Raw genomic sequence first — 25,440 nt, forward strand, 5'->3', positions numbered from 1 at the left:
CGCGAATAGAGGCTAAACTATCACAAAGAGTATGTAAACATTTTGATATTACAAATATAAGTTATTCATATGTAAATACGAGATTCAATCTTGAATATAATTTAAAATCCCAATGCAGATGCTTTCTGGTTTAAGTAGCATGGACAAGTTGCATTGCTCCTTTGTTAAGGGATTCGACAGTTCTATAATACCTACTTATCGTTGATACCCTGTGTCACAGTGAAAAGAGTTTAATACAAGTACATCTTTCATTGTTTTGTCTGATGTGCTTGACAATAGATAATAACTAACGCATAGGTAATGTGAAATGTAAAACTGAGCATATGACATGTATTCCCAAAGAAAGAGAAGCTAAGATGCTAGTTCATTTTATACAGATTTTAAGCTAAATAAAACAGTACCAAATAATCACATCTACCTATTTATCATCCTTCATTATCATTGGTAGCTTATTTTACTGTATCAGTCTTCAACGCTGGAAATTCCATTGGAAGTTGGATCAGTTACCTAATCCCAAATTTTCACGATGCTAGAATGTACTGAATACTCTCAATCTTGAAATTTTTATATTTTGTAAAAGTAGGGTAAAACATCCAACGGAGCTGGATAGTTCTTCAACCACAATGGTCCAGTATGAATATCATCCGTGACAGCATCTTTCCAGGAACCTTTTGGAAGATATATGTCACGTTGTACCACATCTTCTTCAACCACTGGTGCAACAAGGATTTCCTCACCAAGTAAAAATTCTGAAATACAAAGTCACAGAAGTGCTCCAAACATGTCTGTAATTTAATATGCAAGAGAAGAATAGCAAAAATATAGTAAATGATAGGAAAATAAAAGTGCTGAGATAACTTTTTTAACTTTATCTTACCATCTTTAATTCTGTGAGCTACCCTATTTGTTGGATCTACCCACCAAATTGGTGGATTCAGTGGTGCTCCGGTATCTACTGCTTTCTTCATCAGACGTATAATAGTCGGTGTTATTTCTGCATGCAGATCCGTATATTTTTTACTTACTGTGACTGTCTACAATATATTCAGTTATAAAATGTCTGACAAAAAGTGTTCCTGTATAACAAAACAGCTTGAAGGGATACCTCATCATCAAAGTCCCACGGTGCGAAGGAGTATTGCAGCGACGGCATAAAAACATTGGTCTGTAACCATCTGATAAACATTTCCTTTGAAGGATACTCTGTACCATTGAGGAAACCATTAAGATATCCATTACCTCCAATCATATCAGGAAGAACATGAACGTATCCATTAATATTCATTTGTAAAAGAGTTGTGATTAATGTCGGAAGTCCATTGTTCCAAGTCCATGTTGTATCCTTGTCAATCATTCTTATGAAAATTGGCAAGTCTTGAGTCCTCCAACCAACACGTGCTTCAATCATGTCATTAAAATTTTGGGCAAGTGATCTGACATAACTGCTGATAAAACTACCAGGTGATAATTCAGCATCGCCTGATATATCGGGTGTCTGAGGCAACCATGAAATCTCACCGGCGTCGAACTTGAAACTATCTACACCGCTGGTGAGTTGAAGATATTTTAGTCGCTGGACCCACCACTCCACAGCTGTTGGATTAGTGAAGTCAATTGCAGCTGCTTGCTGTCCCTGCCACCAAGCCATCCGCACTTCACCATAGACATTTTTCACAAAATATCCATTATTCAAAGCTTCAGTATAAGCAGGTTCACACTCTTCGTTTATGAAAGGATGAATCCATAAAGTCAGTCTAAAACCTTTGGTCTTAAGACCATCTGTGAGAGATTTAATATTGGGAAATTTTGTTGTATCAAAAATAGCAGAGCCATAACAAGTTTCCCAGTTATCGTCAATTTCTAACTGGCTATTGTTGAATCCATACTGAAGAATCTCATCTGCAAATTCATTTACTATTTCTGCACTCACATTTGCTTTATATCGTGCCCAAGTTGACCATATTGGGTGCATAATCATTCTCTCGTCGGGGTGACCAGTTGGTTTTCCTAAATGATCATGGATTACATTTTCGTGAGCTGATCTCGGATCACCAAAAACACCAATTTCATAATTCAATATTACGGATTCGCGATATCTATAAGGTGCTTTGTTTTTTGCTACTAAACAGAGATTTTTATCCTTGTAATTATTTTGGTCAATGAATAGCGGAGCTGCATCTTCAACGAATATATAAATCCCTTTGCTCGACAACCAGTATCTTTCGGCCACTGCCATATTAACCGGGTGAGTCGGTAGATAAGGTTCTTCTTCGTAGCGCATATGTTGAACTGGCCAGTACTGGTAACGCAGTTGTGGACCTCCGAACCATTGTGTTCCATCGGTAAGTTCATAACAATCGATGATTGCTGTTTCACTATCGCTTACAGTGCGAGAAATTGTAATAATTTCACTATCAGAGCTCAATTTTATTTCTGTTTTCATGTCATCACCCTGTACTACGCATATAACTTCAGAACCACAATCACCAAAAACTAACGGTGCCTTTGAATATGCCGCTGAATGAGTACGAAGCACATTGTACACATTAGTTCCATCTGAAAAGTAAATGGTTTCATCAAAACTAAACTAACTTCATAAAACAAACTACAAATGAATCAAAGCTGCAGTGAACACTTAACAATTGGCATCAGAGTTTTAATTATTCTCGTCTTTAATAGACCTACCATATTTTCTGATATTCAATCCAATGTGATGATTGTCAATAATTACATCAACTCTCGCATTTTTGGTAGCTCTTGTCATTTGATTATCTGGGACCCTCTGACAGCACAAAAGAGTGGAAACCAACACAAATATGAGTCCAGCTAAACAATTCGTTACAATGAAAATGTTATGAATTGCAAAGTACTAAAGCTACACTTATTTGACATGTCACGTACCTTGTAAAAGAAGCTTCATCTTTCTCATATTCAAAATAACAGTGCATGTGCTCAGCCAGCCAGCAAAGCTTATATAGCTCCGAGGAGATAAGTTTAACTGTTTTTCACTCGGGATTCAGATATACTATCAAGAGTTTTTACTTATTTCTCACATTGTCAATACAATATGTAGAAATAAATCGGCACCCCTGAATGTTGTCATATCTCAAATGTCAGCCTAAATACGATAATTGGTTACAGCAAATGAATTCGTGCATGAGAGTTCAAGCTGGTTCAAAGCCATTGGCAGCAACAGTAATTTTGGAATACATTTGCACAGTAAAATCCTTTCAACTTTTGTGATATACAAATTGAAGAACTGGCTTACAAACCAAAATGTGTCTGATTCTGCAAGCAAGAATTTCTAGCCAAAATGAAACTTAATTCTAAGTTATAAATTTTGAGTAATAATACAGATTTCGATAAGTCCAATCACTATTTTATTATACAAAATAACATGTTACAGATTTTCATAGCTCAACAGAGGTAATCTTTTTTGGATTGAGTGTCAATACTGCGAACCAAGCCCTTGCCTAATACATAGAAGTCCTCCAACATCGCAGAAACATTCAATACCAACTTGCCATCATCATTAACTTTTCGACAGTTGACATTGGATACCTTGAACTCCTTTGGCTCTAAGGCACTGGGTTTTATGAGAACTCCTATTACGTGACCACCAAACGTATCGTGAAAAAACAGTGCATATTCTTCATAGTTTTCCTGGTAAACAGATTATGAAGCATCGATAAGAATGACCATTCATTAATGTGGAAAATGTGATGATAACTTGAAACATATCAATGAAACAATAAGATAACACGAAACATGGAGATAAGCAGGTCGAAATCAGAATGTTATTTGCTCGGGAAGTGCACAACAATGATAATAGTGAAATACCTGAACTGATTAATTTAATACCAGCAATTTATCCGGTTCAACAATATGCGCCCATCGTCGTATTTGACTGAGCATGATAAGAATTGAAATATAATAATTATGTGAAACAGTATTATGATGCATTACTTTATCCTAGAAACTTGACATATTGAGTAACTCGCAAAGGAACCATTGAATCATTGGAACATTGAACCATTAACGGCAAATAGTGTTTGTTTACCATGCAATATTAGAAAAATGACAAAGATAAAATGTTAAAGATAAGATGTTTGCTGTTATCGAGCTTGACAACTGACCATATAAGAAAAATAACATGCATGTTACGTGCTTCAACAAAAATGAGTGTATCTATATTTGATAAATGTCCAAGGACATTTATTGATGTTACAAAGAGGTTCGACATGCCTCAACATTCTGTATGTTTGTATATTTGTGGTGCTATAGAAAGAACATGGAAATATTGCTAAGCTAACTCAGTACTAAGTACATATTTTCTGCACAGTTGAGAAGCAGAGAAGAATTAATGGTTTATCAATTGTAAAAACTTACTCTGAGTTCTTGCAGATATATTTGAACAGGATTAAAGTCAACTACAGGAATTTTGGCCATAGAATGTGATTTGTGTGGATGCCATTCTACCATAGGGTGATCATCGTTCAAGTTAATATCCTGTAATCTTCTGGGATTTAAAAAAGGTCTCAGATTGATAAGAAAATCATATTCAGTCATTGGAGCTTTAAATATAAGCCTGTGATTCAAGATGTCACCATCGTAGATTTGTTTCTCTATGATTTTCAAGGATGCACGAGCAAGTGTCGTTATACGTTTGAGAATAACTAAAGATGGCTTTTTTCTTGTCCATAACGAATTTTTTTTATCATATGGAGTTGATATGAAAAGTGATGGAAGCATGCTTCGATTGGTATTAAAATAACTCTCAATTTCTACAATTTCTTGTCCTGAAAATAATAATAACAAATATTATGAGGATTCGAACCCAAGCAGAAGTTTCAGAGAAGTTGAATAAAGTGATAAAATTATTCTTACTAGTCATTTCGTTGTTAAAGTTAACGATGATAGGTTCAGTGTTCCAATAACTTTTAACAAGCAGTTCTAAGAATCTTAGAAATGCCACCTGAGGTGTTTGCGTCGGAGAGTAAGGCTCTGGTGCCAAATACATCGCAGCAAAAAGTAGTTCAACAATAACATCTGGTATATGCGAATCATCAAGAAGATGTGCTCGCAGCCAGCGTTTTGCAAGGCAACAAGCAGGACCAAAAGACGGTACTTGGGAATGCAGCCTGTGGAAAATTTGATACATCAGTACATATTTGGAAAATATCATAATCAGCGAATGTTCAATACTGCAAAATAAATATGTTTAACATGCTTAAGTCTTTGTTCATTGTCACTACGGTTTAAGATGATTAACTTCTATTTGAGCTCACTTAAGGTTTACAGTAACTGGAAACATACCCATGAAGAGCACTCGTCAATTTCGGCAAGTGGAATAATTTCTTTTCTAGTTCAATCGACTCTTCGTTATCCCTGTACCTTATTACACCATCATCTCCAATTTGTTGCTTGAGTAGCACAATTTCTTTCTGATGTGCTACGGTAAGTCGAAAAACGAAACCGCCCTAAAGATTTTTACACATTTAAAATAAACTTTAAAACAAATAAGTTCATCTGCACATGGTAAAGACTTCCATTATTTGATGGAAAAAAAAATACATTGACGTATCGTACCTTCATCACATCAATATAATTTAATCCACCCTGTGCTTTTAAATTATACTGTTTTCGCAAGCCTGCTGCAATCTGTATGTGAAACGCAGCTTTAATTTTTCTTATAGCTTCGAGGTCTTCTGGCCACTTTCCACTCAGGGATAAATGTATAACTGCCTCAATAGGTAGAACGTATCTAGGTGCCATACCTAAATTCTTTTCCCTCAGTAACAGGCAATTTTTACCTTCCTTTGTTATTTTCGTACCACTACGGTATATGGTCGCTAATGGGGGAAAAACCTCGGTATACCTAAACACTGCGCTACAACCCTGAACTCCAGTCACAGTCAGTGGAAGATCAGATAATGATGTCAGCTCTTTTTCTAATTCATTAAAAATATTTAGCATTTGGATCGTCGCCTCTTCTCCAGTACCATATGCGAAATTGGTAACTTTTATCTGAATATGAAATTTAATGTAAATAAATTGGTAAAACAAAGAAACAAATTTGAATTTTTCAAATAAACAACTTCATTACATCCGTTAACTATCGATTGAACAATGGTTACAAGTGTTAGAGCAATCAATGGTAATTACCTTTTTCAATTTTAATAATTCTTCCATTTGGTCTGAGATGTATAAAAATTTGTCTTGAGCAATGGAAAACTTGTTCTCCAATAAATAAATAATGATTCTCTTGCATAAAGATCTCTTTTCCGCCAAGGTTTTGCCCTCTCCCCAAACAATTGCTTCACAGATAGAACCGTCTTGAAATCGGCGGAGCTCTGATTTTTTTCCCCAAAATTTTCTGAACTCTTCAGCCTATATTTGCAAATGTTGAGTATTAAGAGTGATCATACTTAAATAACACATTTCTGTTTATTACCTCTGGTAAATTTGCCTGAGGTCCTTTATCGACAATGCTGAAGCAGAATTCTGGATTGAGCTCGAATCCAATGTAAATTTTCCTTAAACCCTTTGGAGCTGGATCAGTAATTTCCCATTCTTCAGATTCTCCGAGAATGACTCCGATTTGGGATACTCTTTTGTTCATGCCACGCTGAAAGGTGGAGACAAGCAGTTTTACCGCTTGAGCCCAGGTGTTGGAATCATAATCCAGCCTTGCTGCTCTAGGTGACAATTTTTCTACCAATTGTAATATGGCGTTTGTATCATGAAAGCTGAAAAATTTGTTATTTATTTCAATATAGGTTGTTGTTTGGTAGCAGTAACAATGATTAATAAAGGATTGAAAAAATAATTTAGTGATAAAAATTCATTTCAAATAATGCCAGTAATTCATAGTGTTAAGTTGTCATCAAAACAACGATTAGGATAGCAATTCTCTTCTAGTTAGCAATTACCAATTGTGTTTACCATATAGTGTGATCAAACCCTCTATGAAATGGCACCGCTGTCATAAACAAAGTTTGAAAGCTATTGATTTGCACATTATCCAGACATTTGACGGCAAGTTCTGCCTGTCTTTTTATCCACTCGAATGTTGTCCTGTTCATATTTGCCACCAAATTATGATATCCCGATGTATCGATAAAAACGCAATCATAGTGATTGCGATACTCGGATACAGATGGTTCGCTGTTATCATTTTGACATAAAGTTATGCCAGATTCACACCAATTACTTAGTGCTGGTGAAAAAAAAGGAAGAAAATTTATATTAGGCACTATATGTTAGTAGTAACAATAATCTGAGCAATACTTTCAGCAACAATTTATTTGAATGATATTTATTATTTTGATAAATACATTACCTAAAGAATTCCAAACATTTCTGATCACTTGATAGCTGCTCATAATGTTGTTGATTTGCCTGATTTTCATCAGATGAATAACGTACATTGTTAATACATGTCCAGTAAACGAACCATAGCCTCTACCTAATTGTCGTTGATGAAGCCATATTTTCAATAATAATATTCCATCCCTCAAAGCTGGGTATTCCGATATAGTTTTAATAATACGAGAATTATTTTGAGACATCGTTAAGTCGTGCAGAACAGAACTATTGTAATGTGGTGTCGGAATCGCAGAATCTAGAAAATGTATGAAGAAGGTCTCGGCATGATACATATTCTAATATTCAATTATTTTCAATCATAGGACACGAAATAAAATTGTTGATGTGCAGTTCAATCATTTGTTAAACAATATCAATTCCATTTAACACGTGCAATCCTGTGCAAAGGAACAATCAATTTTGAAAACTGACTTGTTTATCATCTTTGCTAATAATGTTTCGAGTTGATCCAAACCGGTCTCTTTTCCAAATTTTGAATCACTGTAACTTGATCATTTTATTTCGTGACTTATGTCAAAATCCCAACACGTATTTGCCATAGAGCTAATAAACGACGTTACATTTAGAGATATTCTGAGATAGTTCTGGTATGCGATGAAGAAGAATCTCAATTAATATAATTAATATCAATAAGATTGACATTGCCTACCATCTTCAGGATGATCTTCACCAAAATACCAGCCAGTTCTGACGCTGTTTTTTTCTGGTAAAAATCTATTAAGTTTGAAAGACCCTTCTTGAGCGACTACATGGAGATGTACAGTGACACGTTTGCTCAATTTTCCAGTAGGAACGATCTTCAAAATTGGCTTGTAAGTGTCACCCAGGTTAGTAAATTTTTTGCTCTCCACAAGGTCCTCACCAATGTTTGCGGCAATATATGATAGATATATGGCACGTTTACGGAAATATCTATGATTCTGGTAATCGTGTTTCTGGAAGAGTTTTGCTGGCATTTCGACAGCCACGTCGACGGTAAAGTTTGGACCAATACAGCAATCTATTGCATAGGATCCAACAACACTAATTTTGGATGGTTTAAGGAATTTGTAAAATCCTTTTGTGCTTTTTGACACGCAGTCAACTGGAACCTCAATGTTTAGATTCCTCAGAGACTTTTTGTCAGACAGCTGTAAATAAACATGTATTATTCATTTACCATTTAATGAAAACTACCAACATAATAATAAATAGTCAACGTTTTATATTAATAAATTTATGTACCTTAAATTCACTTGTTTCTTCGATTTGATTGATGCACTGTTGAAAATCTTCGAACCAAGTACTGAATAACTTTTTGTATTTATCTTTAACTTTAACTTGTTGCAGCATTTCTTCTATTTGTAATCTGAACAGATTTGAATGAAACAAGTTTTCTGTTTCTCTTAGTTGGTTTAATTCTTCAACCGTGGGTGGCTTATAAAGCTCCTTATCAATTTTCCCTTTCTTCTTTGGCGCCGTAACATCATGATCATCAGTTATCTTTCTTTTATTCACTTTCGTTAACTTCTTTGGCTCGCTGATATCAATTTCTGAATCAGATTCATCGGTGCCATTTTCAATCAAAGAGTCATAATCATTATCGTCTGGCTCAGAAGAATCGACTTCATGAGCCTCAAGATTTTCATTTATTTTATTCGATCTAGATGAACTTTTTACTATACTGATTTCAGTTTCGGAATCAGATTCCTCATCTGTCCCATTTTCTATCATCGAGTCAAACTCGATATCGTCGGGCTTTGAATTCCGATTCATATTTAACATTTCCTAAACAATAATCATTAATACAATTTAAATTTATCATAAGTATTAACTCATAGAGATAAATTGATGCACTCTGACAGCAAGTCGCTGATTAAACTGAGTTTTCTGAATTGGGAGATACAACAGGAACGCGTAACTGCGAAATTCGCAAAAAATAACTAATCCTCTACAACAAACAAAATAGAATGTACAAATGACACGAAAACAATAATTGTTCACAAGCTGGAATAAACATTGACATTGAGGTTAGGTTGACATATCCTGTCTGTATTAAAATGTAAAGGCATAAACTGTGGTCACCTGTAACTTCTGGGTTCAAATTTTCTGCACTCGTCTTCAAGGGTTTCCTTGATTGACAATCCGATGGTCAAGTCTTCTTATAAATTAAATTTCGGTGAAACATCGCTCGTAGCCGTAAAAACACGTGGTAACTTCAACTACGGTAATGAGCACGATGGGTCGATTCACGCGTGAACATCTGATTCGCATGTGTGCGCTCGTACTATGCTAGGAATTGAGCGGGCAACCATAAACTTTATTTATTAATTGTGAGACATTCATTTTCAATCGCATGCACGTAAGATGGAATTGTTTAACTATGCATTTTAATGTATTAAACAAACAGTCCGTGTACCGACATGGGTCGCCGTTTGCTCTCGTTTGTATATTATCGTGGTTAGCTGCTGGCGTTCCTCATTCCCCGCATCAATGCCGGTCACAGGTTGACTTAAGGCATCGAGTATGAGCGGGAATCGAGAAGGAAAAAAAAGGGGGAAGAGAAAAAAAAAGAATTTAAAAAGAGAACGGATATGGCTTTTAAACGCCATGTTTTTTAAAGCACATAAATATTTATCTCCAATCGAATTCAACTTCTCGCTAAAAATCTCAATTCGAAAGAATACCATCCTTAGTTACGTAGCGATTGAAATGGTTATTGGTATCGAATTTGAGGCGGCGGTGAGCGAGGAACCTCGCGACTTCTGCTTTAGACTAAAAAAAAGGTCCATTGAGATGGAACATAATGTCTTGAGAAGAGCCGCGTTCAAATAAAGGTGTTTTTTTTAGAAGGAATCAAGGAATGCGCGTCGCAGCGACATCTACAAATGGCAGCCAAGACCCAAGACACCAGAAGTTCACGCACACACATACACAACGCAACAATGGCGACTTGAAGTGCTGGCGTGCATTCTCACGAGAAACCTTTTCACTAAATACCGATTCCGTGTTGATTATCTCGATGAGACGAAGTGAACGTGGAGTATTTTATGGTTCGAACAAATATGTGATTGCATAAATGCCACATTGGACGGTGGTGTTTGAGTATATTTTATAAGGCTGGTGGGATAGCACGATACAATTCACTTTGTGGTTCCTTCCCCAAAAAATAGACAAATGATGTACACTGACGTTACATGCTGATTATAATGTTATAGTAAGTCTTATCACCGAGTTTTATTTTTTAATCCCATTTCATTATCGCCAAAATGAATCCAAATAATTGATAATTTATTCATCAGCGGTATAAAAATGTGTAGGTTAGGTTGGCTGCTCCCAGAGAATAACTCTGGTTGTTGGATCCTATTTCGTTACTTCGTTCACAACCCGACTCCATTTATTCGGAAAATCATTTTTAGGAACATGTTCTCCTTAAATTTCTACATTTTCCTTCACAGAATCAAATCTTTGGTATTGCAGATACGAATTCAATAATATACTTATCTGTGGAACCCCGGTATCAAGATAATGCTAAATATTTTTACCATTTATATATATATTTTGAAAAAACTCATATGGTGTAATTGTGTCGGTATATGTTCTCATCTTTCAACAATAATTTCTTCAATGTGATTTTCAACACTATATTTACACCTCCGAGCTAATAATAGAAAGCATTCTCAATATCGTAACTTTTTACCAGATCTTGCTGAGACATTTGACATACACGGGAGATTTAATGAAAATTTTATTTCTTTTTTTACATCAGTTATCCTAAGAATTGTATAAGTTACCATACTGCAGCATAACACTGTTGATGGTATGTTTACATTCTATAAAATTATTGATATTCAAGATAGCATCGCTCACTAACACAGAATATGTACGTTAATTTAATTTAAGTTCATAATACAACTGAAACGCTAATGTAAATGATATGAAATGCTTGATTTATCTGTAAATTATATCCTTAAATACTTGGCAAAACATGCGGATGAGGACAAAATTTTTTTATTTTTACTGACAAGCTGATTTCATTAATCGCATTTTATTTTTAATTTTTTGTTTTGTAAACATTGATATATAAGTTTCTTATGCTTGGTGTAGCTCAAGAAGAGAAGGCCTTGTTAAGAACTTTCCACTAAAGTAAATATTACATTAGCATCGAGTTGTACAACTGACTACATGATTTTAAACCTAATGAATATAGTATTTTGTGATGTTTTTTCTTTTTTTTTTTTCATGCAAATATCAGTAAAGCCAGTGTGAACTGAGCAAAATAAAAGTAAAACGTATGTATTGGAATCCTCAAAGATGCTACATTTTAATAAAATTTGGAGCTATGTCAGTGGACTAAATGAATTTTCTAATATTAGCTACGAACGGTGAATACACATCATTTATGACGATGGCTCAACATTTTAATATCTGTATTTTTTTCTCTTCTTAGCAAAACTGAAAGCACAGACCAATATAAAAAGGTATAGTGCAGAGCATAAGGCATGGTAAAATAAGGGAAGCGAACGAAGGAGATGAGCCATAATATCACAGACATGCCACCCTACGCAAGGATGCCACTGGGGGGGATGGGAATGGGGGTTGGGCTCGGGAACAACGCCCCCCATCCTGAACCCCCTCCCCATCCCCATCCACCACCCCCTCCGCCGTCTGGAGGAAACCCCAAGAAGAAGCGGCGGACCAATTCCAACGTCTCTCAACCTCCGCCACAGCCACCTCCCAGCGTACAGGTTCGTTGAAAAACATCTTTCAATGCCTCTGCTACACTTAGTTCAAAACTGCACCTGAAACTACTCGTCTATGAAGTATTTATGAAAATAATAGATAAACAAGAAATAGGGAATGGTGAATTGAATGAATTCCGTCCAAACTATGCAGTGTCCCCAGACGTTCTGGTAATATTGTTGAATTATATTCATGTAATTCATGTAATTCCTATTCATCAATTTTCACCATAGTTAGTCTCTGATTTTGTATTCCTACACATCAACATCTTTTTTTTTTATTACTGATAGCACGAGATGTTTTTGAATTCGTATCACTTCATAATAAAACCTGAACAAGTATTTAAGAAACCAACGCGAAATACAGAGCAATATTCTATGTATTGATAACGCTGGTCTTAGTTAAAATACGTTTAATTCAAGACGAAGTATTATTATGAACCCATTAAAACTTATGTTGGAAATTCTTTGCAATTTAAACTATTAAAAGTAACTACTTTATGAAAAATCCCAGAAAATTTCCGAGGATCAAGTTCTGAATGTTAACGTAACAGAGCATTTTCAGCACGAATTACCATTATGCAATTATAAAATTGTTAAAAATGTACTAAACTTTAAACCACGCAAATTGAGTAAAATATTTTTACAGGCTGCAAAAAAGTGGTTTCGATTTGTTGTTTTCTTACACTGACGTTATCAACCTTGTGAAAATCAAGTTTAGGTTTGAAAGTGAATATAGACAAATTGTGAAATCTTGAGGATAATGTTATACAACCTTATAGTTTGAAATTTTAATGCATTACTTTATCATGTCCTTATTACAGGATCTCTTACCACCACCTTTAACTGGATATGGTGATACAATAGTCGCAAGCAATCCATTTGACGATACACCACCACAGAGCACACCCAATGCGATGATGCATGGGGGTCCACCTCACATGCATCCTCATCATCCGCATCACATGGGTGGGCCACCGATGAGAGGGATGAGTCCTTTAGCTTCAATGGGTGGTATGAGCCCCATGATGCAACACAACATGGGCGGAATGAGCCCGATGGGCAATTCCCCGATGGGTAATCACATGAACCACATGGGTGGAATGTCGCCGATGAACCATGCTCCGATGGGGGGTATGAGTCCCATGAATAACATGGGACCAGGCCCAATGAACAGCATGAACAATCACATGAACATTGCTCACATGGGAAATTCCCAACTTAGCGGTCCGCCAATGGGGAGTCCTATGAACAGTATGAACAGCGGCCCGATGGGAAGTCCAATGAACAATATGGGGCACAGTATGGGTAGCCCTATGGGCGGCCCTCTTGGATCTCCAATGAACAACATGGGAGGGCCCAACCACATGTCAAACGGGCCGATGAATATGAATAATATGAACAGTCACTTGCCGCCTAATAGCCCGTTGAACAGACCTCCTATGAATAATGTTAACAGTCCCCTGGGACATAACGGACCTCAGTCACATCCACAGCACATGGGTGCAAATCCCAATAACTTGGGAAGGCCGATGAACGGACCCATCAATACAATGGGATCAATAGGCCCTAACAACATGAATATGGGAGGTCCTAATCAAATGAATAACATGAACATGGGAGCGCCGCAGATGAACAACATGTCAAATATGAATATGAGTCATCATAACCAAATGGGGCACATGGGTGGACCAATGGGACCTATGGGAGGAAATATGGGCGGTGGGCCACCCATGGGGCATCCCATGAGTATGGCGGGGCCTATGCCTCCTCATGGATTCCAAGGACCTCCAGGAATGGGCACAAAACCTATGCCTGTTTCTGCGGGAAAGGTAAATGTGGAAAAGTTCGTTGTGGAATTTGTTTTTAACAGTTATCTGGGTCTATTATTTAAACAGAGATAAACTGGTTTTTAGATGTTGGTACTTGCAATATCAGATTGTTAAATCACCTTTCTATTGTGCTGAAATAATAATCATCAGAATATTTAGTTATAATTATTTCTAATAACATCTTTTTCTTGCAGATTTACCCAGCCGACCAACCAATGGTGTTCAATCCGCAAAATCCAAATGCACCTCCTATATACCCGTGCGGAGTTTGCCATAAAGAAGTACACGACAACGATCAAGCTATCCCTTGTGAATCTGGATGTAATTTCTGGTTCCATAGGTAAGTTTCGATGATTACCCTGCATGAAAAAATGTTTTACATTCCAGATGAGTTGTAAGCAGCAATCCTTTTTCTATACTTAAAACATTTGTATATGTTAATTGATAAATGTAGGTATAAAAGTAAGAGCAATAGGATGAATAAAACTTGACTACAGGTGTTGTTTAAATTGGAAGAAACTGTCAGGATTTAATTAATGATTAGCAAATAAAAGTAAACTGTTTTAAAATATAACTTTTAACAAAAAAATATTGCAGAGGCTGCACGGGTCTCTCAGAAGCAGCATATCAGTTGCTAACAGCAGAAGTTTACGCAGAGTGGGTTTGCGACAAGTGCTTACACACGAAAAATATACCTCTCGTCAAAATCAAGCCATAACACCTCCTCCCCAATTACATACAGAACACTTTGTTAATGTTTACACCCTGCCACCCTGTTTGTTAATAACTTTCTAGTTTTAACTTGTTGAGAAATTAGATTATCATTGTGAATCGAGTTCGTGATATACATGAAATAGTGGCGTGTTTAAAAGTTTCGATACCACTGAGTATTGAATCGGCCGAAAAGTGAAAGATAACTTGTTCAGAAATTAGTTAATTAAAATATAAAGATATAATGTATGTCGTCAGTGAACGAGTCTACATTCGACTGCATAAAAACTACCCCTGAAGAGTCAGTTTATCTTTGAAAGTTTAATCAGTGGAAAGTGAAAAGAAGTGTTAAAAATGGAAATAAAAATGAAAAATATAAAAATTAGTCTATAATTTGTGAAAAGTGAACAATAGCGCGCGTGACACGTGATATTTTTTATTTTACCTTTTTTTCTGCCAGCCTTTACTCCAAAAGGCGAAGGAAAAAAAAATGTTTTTGTTTTAATACGGCAGATGTACACTAATTTGGGGACGAAATCTTTGACCCTCTAGAAACCCGATGGAACTTATTGCTAGATGCGTAAAAAAAAAAAATTAGAGAATAAGAGAATAAAATAAAAAAAAAAGAAACAAAAGGAAAAAAAATGGATTAATAAAATGGTAAATGTATGAAAATGTGTGAATGGTTGTTTGGAATGTATGTCTCTGAAGCGTGATCTTTGCTTCCTACTTTATTGGATGTGCTATAGACAAATTATTGCCTAAAATCATCATATTAATCACTGAGACTCGCATGAGATATCGTTGGCTTTGCTCGTCAAATTTTGTTGTTGTATACTCTAAATTTGTAAAAAAAAAATTTGCACATACAACAACCATCCGTATATAAATTCAGTCAAAATTGGAATATATCAAATGTACAGCGATTTCTATTTTTTGGTTCGATTGTTTTTCTTTTCTTTTTATTTCTGTAATGAAGCTACTGAAAAGTGAAAATATTGGGCAAATAAATTAAAAAAAGATCTAGTAACTAAAAATATTTGATCATGAAGTTCTTGCCACACGACAAAAATGATTTTATTGAGTCATAACTTTAAACATACATAGGTATATTTATTTTATATCTAAAACGCAATCTAAATAATACTGGTAGATTTATGTCTTTTATGCTAAACTGACTAACGATAAAAACCTGAATTTTAGTTCTTCATAAGAATTGGCAAAAATATGAGTCAAGAAGTTATGCATGGTTGTTGTGTTTGCTCAGTATTTAGGGCTCTTTCATACTGGTGTAATAAATAAATACAAATGACGACTGAGTATTACTTGATTTGCTTAAGAAGAAAATTAATATTCCGTCGGCAGCTAATATGAAATTAATTTGTCCACAGATTGTATAAATTTATATTATGTGTGTGTGTGTATATATATATATATATATACATGTATATATATATATATAAAACATAGCCATTTATCGTTTTAACATTAAGGACCTATTTTACATGCATATTTCAATTAATCTTAATTGCGTACCACAGAATCCTATTTTGCATAATGCTCATACTAGTTTTACAACGAATAGAATATTGTTGCTAAACACACTTTTGTCTGGTGGTTTATTCTCAATTTATCCAACGGAAAATTTAATCCATTTCAATACAATTCTCACGTCAGTCCTTTCAGGCAATATACTTGTATCAACTAAACTATTGAATTTTTTCTATTCGAATGCCATTAGACGGCGCATTCAAATGTCGACGTAACTCGTTTCTAATTCAATTCGTCTTCAATGATTTTCACTACGAGTCGTTATTTGTTCTAGAATACTGACTTGTCATTAACAGAATCAATTTGACAAATTCAAAATTACGGAAGATCGCCAAGTACTTTATTGACAATTACGTTTTTATTGCATAGAATCCGAAGACTCAGTCCTTGTTATAAACTTGTTTTTATATGAATTATATGCGTTAACTTATCACCGATAGACATGTTTCAAGTATTGATTGGAAAGAAATTAGTCATACAGATACTGTCAACTTTTGTATCTCATTCGCTAATTTGATAGGTAATTTCTTCAGGAAGTATACAATCAATTCAGCAAATGAGAAAAAATGTCATTATGAAATGATAATTGGTTATCTTATTAGGTTCCAATATTTTTACACTCCATGACTTGTCAAATTATAATTTAATTAGAAGACGACGGATATTACTTAGATGGTAAATTTATACTATTGCAAGGTTTTCAAGTTTGACCTACTTTGAATCGAAGTGATAACCAAATCATTGTTTGAGAAGATATAGTTGATTGGAAAAAAAAAAAAACATTTATATTTATTTTCATCGCAACATTTCGTAATTGCTAAATTTGATCGTGTGACTTTGAATGTCGTCAGCGTGCCATGCACACCTTGCGTACCATGCGGTCATTTCATTTTGTACAGATAAAAACCAAAGCAGCAGTCTAGTGTTTGGATGCTAATACATTTTGAAAGGGCATTCTATCGTTTTTAAGTTTCACATAATGCATACAATTTACGAAAGCTTGAAGATTATCAGTCGCTACGTATTGTAAATAATCTTACGATTTTGCTATTGAACTTGACAGGATTGGAGTCAGGCAATCCATGGATGACAAAGCAGTATATTAAATACCAGTGCAACAGTTGTGTTTGTATGAGATATGTACATAGATTAATTCAATTTTCGAAATAGCGTGAATGATCAGGTGTATTGTTGAGTAAGTTTTAAACATTGTAAAGCATTATATAATCTTTGAATATTCATTTATGCTCTAAATAAGAATAACTTCTTTTTTTTTTTTTTTATCGAACTGAACATTAAAACTACATGTACGTATTTTTTATGCCACATGTTTCTACACCGATCTAAGGTAATATATCTGTTTGCGAGAGACTGAAATATATTATAATCGTCGAATCAAATTTATACGGCTTCAGGATTTTGAAATTCATCTTACATTAGTCTTAATTAGAAGAGAGAAGATCTGATGGTGCGTGTTAAAATAGTTTGGCGATAGGAATTGCGGTGTATGTGAAATGTGAGATGGTGTATGCTTTTTAAACGACTTCTGTTTACCCACAGATTTACTTAATTTATTGTCTCTACTTTAGTTTATCTGATGTTGCTCAAAATCAATAGTTTCCTTCCTATGTATAACGAAAATCACGTTTCACTCCTTTTTAATTGGGAAAATCAATGTGCTCAACGACATTAAGATTTCAGTGTATTGAAAACATCTTACTTACATGGGAGCAGATAAGACTATTTGGTGAAAAAATTTTAATAATGAAACACCATTCTTAATTGGAGCATAAATATATAATAGACACCATCATGGCCAAATACTGAACCGCAATGGAAATTTACAATGGAAATTTTATACCTCAATATTTTTACCAAATAATAGTATAATCGAATATCTTAACTATTAAGAAGATGTCTTTAATAATTGTTGTCTAAACTTAATCATCAATAGGACATAACGCATTTGCAAATCTTGAATTGACGCTGTAAATGCTAATGTTTTGTTTGCCAAAAAGTGCACGACTTGTCAACATTTAGACACTGTACTAAAATTTTTGGAGTGATGAGGTTCTTTCGTTAAATGTGCGAATAGGCATAATTTGTGATTCACTGAGATTCGGTTCAACGAATCGATCACTCATTACTAGGTGAAAATATGGCTGAGTTTCAAGATTGTCAAGTGACTTATGTATCTATTTTTAAAATTGCCGAACATGAATATGGTAAAACAGTTAATTTCCAAGCCTCAGCTTTCATTTTCAATAACTGTTACTTCTGTGAAAAACAATATTCTAAGTTGTAAATTTGTCATAGCGTTTCACATTTGGTTGTTTTATAATAGATCCTTAAAAAGAAAAAAGCGATGAAAACAAACAAATTAAAGAAAGGAACGAACGGAATGTTTATACATACCTTGGATCGAACATTCAAACACCGACTATCCATTTTGAATAATGAAAATTCACCAAGTTAAGAAAACCTGATCATAATTCAACAAATTGTGGGATTCTTATCAGAGGACTACCCACCTCACCATCAGCTAAGCTCTATCTTTAATAATAATAATTAAAAAAGAAGAAAACGACAAAAAATTAAGCAAGGAAATAAAAAATAAAGTAAAAACCACCTCGACACGCAACAAATTGTTCATAGTTTATTTTTTATCATGTGAATAAAAATATATATATCAGCAATAAAAATTGTTATACATTATAGATCGCGTGTCTTTAATCAAAATATTTATAGAAGGTTTCCTAAATGCGATGTACTCTACCACATTACGTCCCAAATATTCAACATAGTATTAACAACTACAAATACCAGCATAATTCGATATTTCAGGTAAGGTAAAACGGTAAGATTTTCATCCTTGAAACAATAATTTAAAGAAGAACGGGTTCGTATTCTTACATTTGAATGCTTGTGTATAATTTTTTATTAATAAGAGACGTTAGAATACATACTGCTGTAAATCGGCAGGTCCGATAGAATATATCACAACATCGCGTAGACATTCCATGTATTCTTCATTGATATATCCGGGAAAATAGTCGCCTCATCGTTTTGGCAAATCGGTTAAAATTATTCTACCCTCTTACGGCAATAATATGCATATAATAAATGTCCGTTTGTAAGTTGGCCAAATCTCGGGCATCTGTCTGTTGGTTTTTGTAAAACAACTAATTATTATTTACCTGTTTGCCCGGATATTTTCTACATTCATTCACTCAACGAAGCTCTATACTTGTACGTTCGAAGGATTTGATGTCTCTCTTTTCTCCAAAGCATGGAGTCGCACGGCGTTTGACAATGTTCTAGCCATATGAGTTTTTGTGATTCTCGCGTCTCGTTCGTTTGCATTCAACTCTTCGATCCAAAATTTTTCCGGGATATCCGGTCTCACGTAAACCGGTGCCTCGTTGCACATTATTTTTAAACCTGTGCATACAGGGCGGATTATATCTACCGTCAATTTTCCATTTCTAATCATTATGATTATTGGCATTGTGTTATCATATATTTCTGTTAAGCCTGGACGCGAAAAATACTTGAGTACGTGTGAACTTGTCGTTTGTAATTACAAAAATTAATTCTAACTCACATTTATCCCCATTTTTGTATCCGTTTGCAGAGCCTGCTAATCGATACTAGATGAATAAATAAAACGACGTCCGGTTAATATTCCTTAAATTCGATGTACGTACCAAGTTTTTGAGTGAGAATCAAGCGAATTGTATTTTTACTGAGATTATAATTATAACGCATGAAACATAGGGAAAATTTTACTTGCAATTTGACTACCCATTATACATGCGTTCAGGCAATGACGTTGAATATTTAAAATAAAAACTATCAAGTAAACTTTGACTATTCTAAACTCGGCACGACTGTGGCTGGTTTAAATAAATATCAACTTCACCTTTACAATTATCCGAGATATTTCCAAGACGTGTATACGGTGTATTTGTAATCCAAGATACACCTTACTGTTTTGCACATACATATGTATATAATATCTTCTCTCTCGTACCATTTGAAAATTTTGTCTTATTCACGAACACGGGTATTGTAGTAATAATAAACAATCTTGCCATTTACGTCACTACAGACTTTTTCGAGCCCTTTACTACCTATTGCCAATATACACAATACAGGAATTTGAGTATTAATCGTGGATAACATGTCATACGGTGTAATGCGTGCCAGATTGCAAGCAGAGGTGAAATAATTATAAAACTTGTAATTTATAGCCAGGAATAATTCTACTGAACAGAAAATTAACGATACCGTATCTAGTCTTTCGGGCAAACTGTAAATTACGGCACTATCGCGTAAATCTTAACTCACTTTTAACATGTATTCGGCACTTTGGTTTGCCATCGGTTGAAACCTTGCAGGTTTTTTCACCGATATATTCTGGTAAGAATAGTACGATTTTTGACCAAGAGCAGACCCATTCAACGAGATATCATTCATGTATCCAAGTTTTCCGTAGAGTCCGTATTTTTTTTCATCCTCCGGTCGCAAGGTGCCGTTCTTTTTCATAGCCAAATATATTTGCTCTAACATGCCGTAGCTTTTTATCAAAAAATCACGCTGCGCCAAAGCGGTTATACGATCCCTTTCCTCGGACTCGCAAATTATCTCAGGTTCAAAAGAGTACAGATTATTCTCAGTAAATTGAATCGCAGCTGGTTTTTTCATCTGAAATATTATCCTCTATATAAAATGAAATACCCATCAAAAAAAAAATAAAAAAATTCCAAGCCTGTATTTTCGATTTCAAAACGACCTTGTGAATGGGTTTTTAAATAATAATAATAATAATAATAATAATGATTGTTGGTGACACCTTTTTCGCCAAAACTTTTGGCTTGCTCTTGTCTTGGCCGATTATAACAGCTGCTGATTTTTTATTGCTCACAGGACTTTCGGGCCGCAGTCTGCGATCGCTCCATTTGCCAAGCATCCTTTTACCCTCCTGCTCCTTAATCCGTAACTTTAAAGACGTAAAAATTTTACTCGTAAATTTGATAGAGAGGAAACAAAAAACTTGTTACAAAATTTATAATAACGGATTTAAAAGTTTATCCGTATTTCCGTTCGCCTCTAATTTATAGTAAGTGTAAAAATATCGCGAGACTTTCTTCACCTCTGCTTCTTCTCTGTGCACCTTGGCAGCCTCTTCGCGAGCCCTGGACGCAGCTGTGTCTTGAAACATTGAGCTTCCACCCTGCTTGAAGAAGGGATCATATTTCTCGGTGCCTGGGCCTGGATAGACTCTTCTGAAATTTCCCAAATGCTCGTCCTCCCATTTGTACTGTTTCTCAACTGCGCTTTCCTCTGGCTTCTCACATTTTCCTACACCTGACGATACCGCGTCGTTTAGGCTGCAAGCGATTAGAATTCGTAAGAAAGTCGAGCACTTTTCACGCAAAATTAATTCTATCCAATTTGACAAATACGGCGGAAAAACTCTTTCGTTTATATTGAAACGAACATCCTTTCACCGAGTGGCCAAAAACTTTTCCGTTCAATCCAAAAAACACGCCTTCCGCCACATTTCATTCCCATCTGTTCGATGAAGTTACAAACGAATCGTTTCACCGCGGTGTTCCGTCAGGTCAGGTTTACCTAGAATCTCTGGAATTTATTCCCTGAAGCAGTCTTTCCCTGACCCTCTTTCTATCCTCTTCGATGATTTTCTTTTTATCACATTGTTGAAAATTCAGTATGTCAAACGTGTCGATCAGCAGAGATTCTTTGATATCTTTATCAATTTGGGCGTCGGTATGAAAGCTCGGTGAATGGTTTACCTGAAACATAATCACATGTAATGACAAATCGTGGAGTCGCGTCGTATTATTTTTTTACGTACCTCTAACAGATACGGCTTCAATTTCCAGTCGAGAAGAACGTCGAAGCCGAGAAGTTCGAAACACGCGTAAGTCGTGTCGTGGGTTGGAAAACAAGTGTGATAGCTGTGCTTGAGAACCGGATACGCAGCCAGTACCGTTTTTATAATGACCTCGTCGATTCTCGACCACAACTCGTCGACGTCTACCTCTTTCATTTTCAGCCATTTGTTGAGGGTTGAAATTTTTCTGCACATTCGATCGAAATTATTATCGAAACATTGTCGTGGTCTTCTCTAAAATAGTTATATAGTTCAATTTTGAGAAATATATATATGTCGCTAATGCGAACCTCTTGCTTCCAGCTTCATCGTCAACGATGTACATACGGCTGTGTTTGTTCACCGCGTAATTGGTTAGATGCATAAAAACGTTCGAGGTATTGTGACCAGTTGGTTCCTTGTAACGACTCGTAGCAAACCTAAATAACATCTACGATTGAATAAAGCCGTAAAAAATTATCAAGTCAAGTTAAAATCACTCGTAAATTCACCTTGCGAGACCGTCATTGTAAATATAAATTCTCAGGGGGTCGCACGAAGTTATTAAGGTATAAACGCGCAGATCGAACTTGAATCCATCGACGAGAAATGGCTGTAAAATATAAACTAGATTGAAAATTCAAAATTCGAAACAAAATCATTCAATTCTGATTCTTGTTACCCTCAGAATTCAACTGTACAACATTCCGCCTGACTCACTCTCGATATGTAAACCTGACAAATCATCCTGTCGTACGGTTTAACGTCCTTCAAATTTTTGGTCAAGTATATACCGCGTCCTTGACATCCAGTATCCGGTTTCACAATGAAGGTTTTGGTTCTTCGCACTTTGGCGTACGAAATCGCTTCTCCGTGACTGTAATAGAAACAGAAAGGTTAGATCGGTTTTTCGTTCGTGATTTTTCACGTCAAGGAATGCGGTAATATTGAATAATAATATTTCTAACTCGGCAGGAAGACACCACGTTTTCGGAAAGAAGTTGTAATCTTTTGGAAAAAGTCTGAGCATCCGATTAAGGTTTCTGGCGAGTAAATCTTTCCGGCATATCTCCGTCATCCCGGGGAAATGATTAACTTTTTGAAAACGCTTCATGTCTTTGGCTCGTTCTATGCTGACACTCAGATCCGTCCAATACAAATTCCAGCTGCTGTCCTCCGTCACTTCTTTCATTCCAAATCGCGCCGCGACTCTTCTCACAACTTCGTACTTACAGTTGCTCGTACAAATCGTCAGAAATCTATCCAGAAAGAATTTTCTGTCAATGAGCGAAGCTTTTTCCTTCTTCCTTTTTTTTTTTGATTCTGTGATACGATACCTTCGTTTCTTTTTTTTTGCCGTCTTTGGAGGTTTCTCATCCTCCCCTTTTTTCGAATCCACGTCGTCGATCTCTGCGTGGGGAATATCCGAGTGAAATAAGACAATTGTATTGTTTGAAAAAAATAAAAAAATTGTCGTCACGCAGGCTTTGAAACAAATAACCCGAAAAATTAAATCCTTGGCCAAATAATTCGTGAATAATTGTTTCCGCAAGATTTTTATTCCCATGTTGCGGATTATTGCCTTGATATTTTTCCATTTAAAATCACAGAATGACAGATTTTTAATTCATTGTACTTACCTGCAATAGCGATTAATATTTACCTTTCGCATCTTCTTTCATCATTTCTCGGGCTGGATGATCGTTCTTGCAAGGGTTGAAAAATGGGTTTGAATCCTTTCCCATACCGGGCCGATTACTCTCAGCCAATTTGTCGGCAGACTTTGACGAATCAGATGAGATGAGCACTCTCTTGTGACGATTATCGAAGGTTGTTTCGTGCGACTGGACCTCAGTGCAATCACCAGAAATGCAACCGTCACCGCAGTAGTCCAGGCGATTTTCTCTCGTCTCCCCATTTTCTCTCACCTCTCGTAAAACTACCAGAGGTCGTTTACTACCTCCATTCACGTTCATGACAGATACTTGGCATTATTTTTCAATCTAACAGGCTTCATCGGTCGGTCGAGAAATCAGAAGCCTGTCATTCGTTGGAGAGATAGACGTCACCGAGTCATTCGCACCACGCCGGCAGCTATTATTTTACTCATCTACATACGTATGTGTATAAACGTACGCGCGTCAACATCGCGTATGCAACAAGCGGAGAGACGATGCGTATTTTGCGGAAATTAAATAAACGAGACAGTCTTCTATCATTGATAAAATTTAACACTATTACTTTTCCGAAATTTACACCGTATAAAAGACTTTCTTATTTCCTTCGGCCCCGTCAAACAGTAGATGTAATTTTTTAGAAATTTTTTTTTTTTTTTTTCTATCACGGCGCGCCCTTCTTCATCTGTCCGATCACTATTGGCGACCGACAAAAAAGGAGCGAAAAAACAAAGAGAAAATTGCTCGGGTCTCTGTGATCCGAGGTAGGTATCTGCGACTTGCTTCAGAACACGATTATTTTTTAAGTCAGACGGTTGGATCTCGATTGCACGACAGAAAACCGTTGAAATTTACGTTTTTTCACTTACTGTTGTTATCAGTATTATTGTAATTATTATTATTATTATTATTATTATTATTATTATTATTATTGCCGTGTACCGATTGCTTAGAATTATTCTAGTTTAGTACGTAGATCAGAATTTTAAGGGAAAAATGATTCAGCCCGAAAAATCGAGGTCATCGGTTACAGAAGATGTTACGGAAAAATTACCTATCCTTAGGCACTAAAAAATAGCGAGGGCGCAACGAAAAATGAAAAAATGTATGACATAGTTGAACTTGGGGATAAATTATTTTTTGTACTTCCTAGTGAAATTTATATCGTACGGAACACAGAATTTTCTTTCTATCGATGATTGAAAAGTTGCGACCGAAGAATCGGCTTTACTCGTCCTTCGTGTACAATAACGATAAGTTGCCGAAAGCGAATGATTTTGGCAACTAAACGAGGATCGTGGGGAAGATGGCTGACAACGAGAGAGGAGTGATTTCGTCCGGCTTGCTGTTATAATACTGAGCGAAAAGCATGAGCCGAGGATCGGAAATGCGAGAGGTCTTAAGTAAGTATAATTTTGTATCGACCATGGAAACATGGTAAACACTTGGAACGGCAATGCGAAACGCTGCGGCATCGCCTCTGACTTCTATAATACACATGCTTCATACCTACACACAGCTGAGTTTAAGGGATGGCTGCACCTCGCCGGATCGCGACACCCTCACCTTCTGCCGCTGCAGGTGAGTGACGATTGTAAAACCCTGTGCCTAGCACAACGCGACACACACCCCACCACCCCTAAGAACCATTCCTCCTCTGC

General features: G+C 35.8%; 4 protein-coding genes across 10 annotated transcripts; 1 reads left to right on the forward strand and 3 right to left on the reverse strand.

The window, feature by feature from the left end:
* Positions 1–53: 53 nt before the first annotated feature.
* Positions 54–2,947, reverse strand: LOC124185403 (myogenesis-regulating glycosidase). Of its 3 annotated transcripts, none has more exons than XM_046576121.1 (5): positions 2,902–2,936; positions 2,686–2,782; positions 1,106–2,556; positions 878–1,034; positions 54–749 (listed from the first exon to the last, which is right to left on the reverse strand). In XM_046576121.1, the coding sequence occupies exons 2-5, from the start codon at positions 2,762–2,764 to the stop codon at positions 565–567; spliced, it is 1,872 nt and encodes a 623-aa protein (XP_046432077.1). In that variant the 5' UTR covers positions 2,765–2,782; positions 2,902–2,936; the 3' UTR covers positions 54–564. The 3 variants fall into 3 exon arrangements, with proteins under 3 accessions (XP_046432077.1, XP_046432075.1, XP_046432078.1); XM_046576119.1 differs by having other exon boundaries at positions 2,686–2,826; XM_046576122.1 differs by lacking the exon at positions 2,686–2,782 and having other exon boundaries at positions 2,902–2,947.
* Positions 2,948–3,357: 410 nt separating this feature from the next.
* LOC124184754 (nucleolar protein 6) lies at positions 3,358–9,891 on the reverse strand. 2 transcript variants are annotated; one of them, XM_046574814.1, is made up of 13 exons: positions 9,788–9,891; positions 9,454–9,660; positions 8,614–9,156; positions 8,039–8,519; positions 7,343–7,624; positions 6,946–7,219; positions 6,455–6,749; positions 6,166–6,390; positions 5,590–6,027; positions 5,317–5,480; positions 4,888–5,141; positions 4,390–4,799; positions 3,358–3,663 (listed from the first exon to the last, which is right to left on the reverse strand). In XM_046574814.1, exons 3-13 carry the CDS (start codon positions 9,151–9,153, stop codon positions 3,418–3,420), a joined length of 3,609 nt encoding a protein of 1,202 aa, XP_046430770.1. In that variant the 5' UTR covers positions 9,154–9,156; positions 9,454–9,660; positions 9,788–9,891; the 3' UTR covers positions 3,358–3,417. The 2 variants fall into 2 exon arrangements, with proteins under 2 accessions (XP_046430770.1, XP_046430771.1); XM_046574815.1 differs by having other exon boundaries at positions 8,614–9,019; positions 9,065–9,156; positions 9,454–9,891.
* Positions 9,892–10,189: 298 nt separating this feature from the next.
* Positions 10,190–15,298, forward strand: LOC124184519 (protein pygopus). Its single transcript, XM_046574307.1, has 5 exons — positions 10,190–10,585; positions 11,819–12,116; positions 12,935–13,942; positions 14,137–14,282; positions 14,540–15,298. Exons 2-5 carry the CDS (start codon positions 11,901–11,903, stop codon positions 14,658–14,660), a joined length of 1,491 nt encoding a protein of 496 aa, XP_046430263.1. The 5' UTR covers positions 10,190–10,585; positions 11,819–11,900; the 3' UTR covers positions 14,661–15,298.
* Positions 15,299–18,863: 3,565 nt separating this feature from the next.
* LOC124184518 (tubulin polyglutamylase TTLL13-like) lies at positions 18,864–24,652 on the reverse strand. Of its 4 annotated transcripts, XR_006871209.1 has the most exons (14): positions 23,767–24,652; positions 23,441–23,546; positions 23,072–23,362; positions 22,824–22,980; positions 22,616–22,716; positions 22,415–22,543; positions 22,086–22,311; positions 21,842–22,023; positions 21,360–21,597; positions 21,060–21,206; positions 20,555–20,911; positions 20,127–20,337; positions 19,809–19,854; positions 19,551–19,645 (listed from the first exon to the last, which is right to left on the reverse strand). XR_006871209.1 is itself a non-coding variant. In XM_046574305.1 (13 exons), the coding sequence occupies exons 1-13, from the start codon at positions 24,077–24,079 to the stop codon at positions 19,446–19,448; spliced, it is 2,460 nt and encodes an 819-aa protein (XP_046430261.1). In that variant the 5' UTR covers positions 24,080–24,651; the 3' UTR covers positions 18,864–19,445. The 4 variants fall into 4 exon arrangements, 2 of the variants coding, with proteins under 2 accessions (XP_046430261.1, XP_046430262.1); XM_046574305.1 differs by lacking the exon at positions 20,127–20,337 and having other exon boundaries at positions 18,864–19,645; positions 23,441–23,513; positions 23,767–24,651; XR_006871208.1 differs by having other exon boundaries at positions 19,505–19,854.
* Between the last annotated feature and the right edge of the window lie 788 nt (positions 24,653–25,440).

This window comes from Neodiprion fabricii, chromosome 6 (genome assembly GCF_021155785.1).
Source record: "Neodiprion fabricii isolate iyNeoFabr1 chromosome 6, iyNeoFabr1.1, whole genome shotgun sequence".
In the NCBI taxonomy this organism is placed as follows: domain Eukaryota; kingdom Metazoa; phylum Arthropoda; class Insecta; order Hymenoptera; family Diprionidae; genus Neodiprion; species Neodiprion fabricii.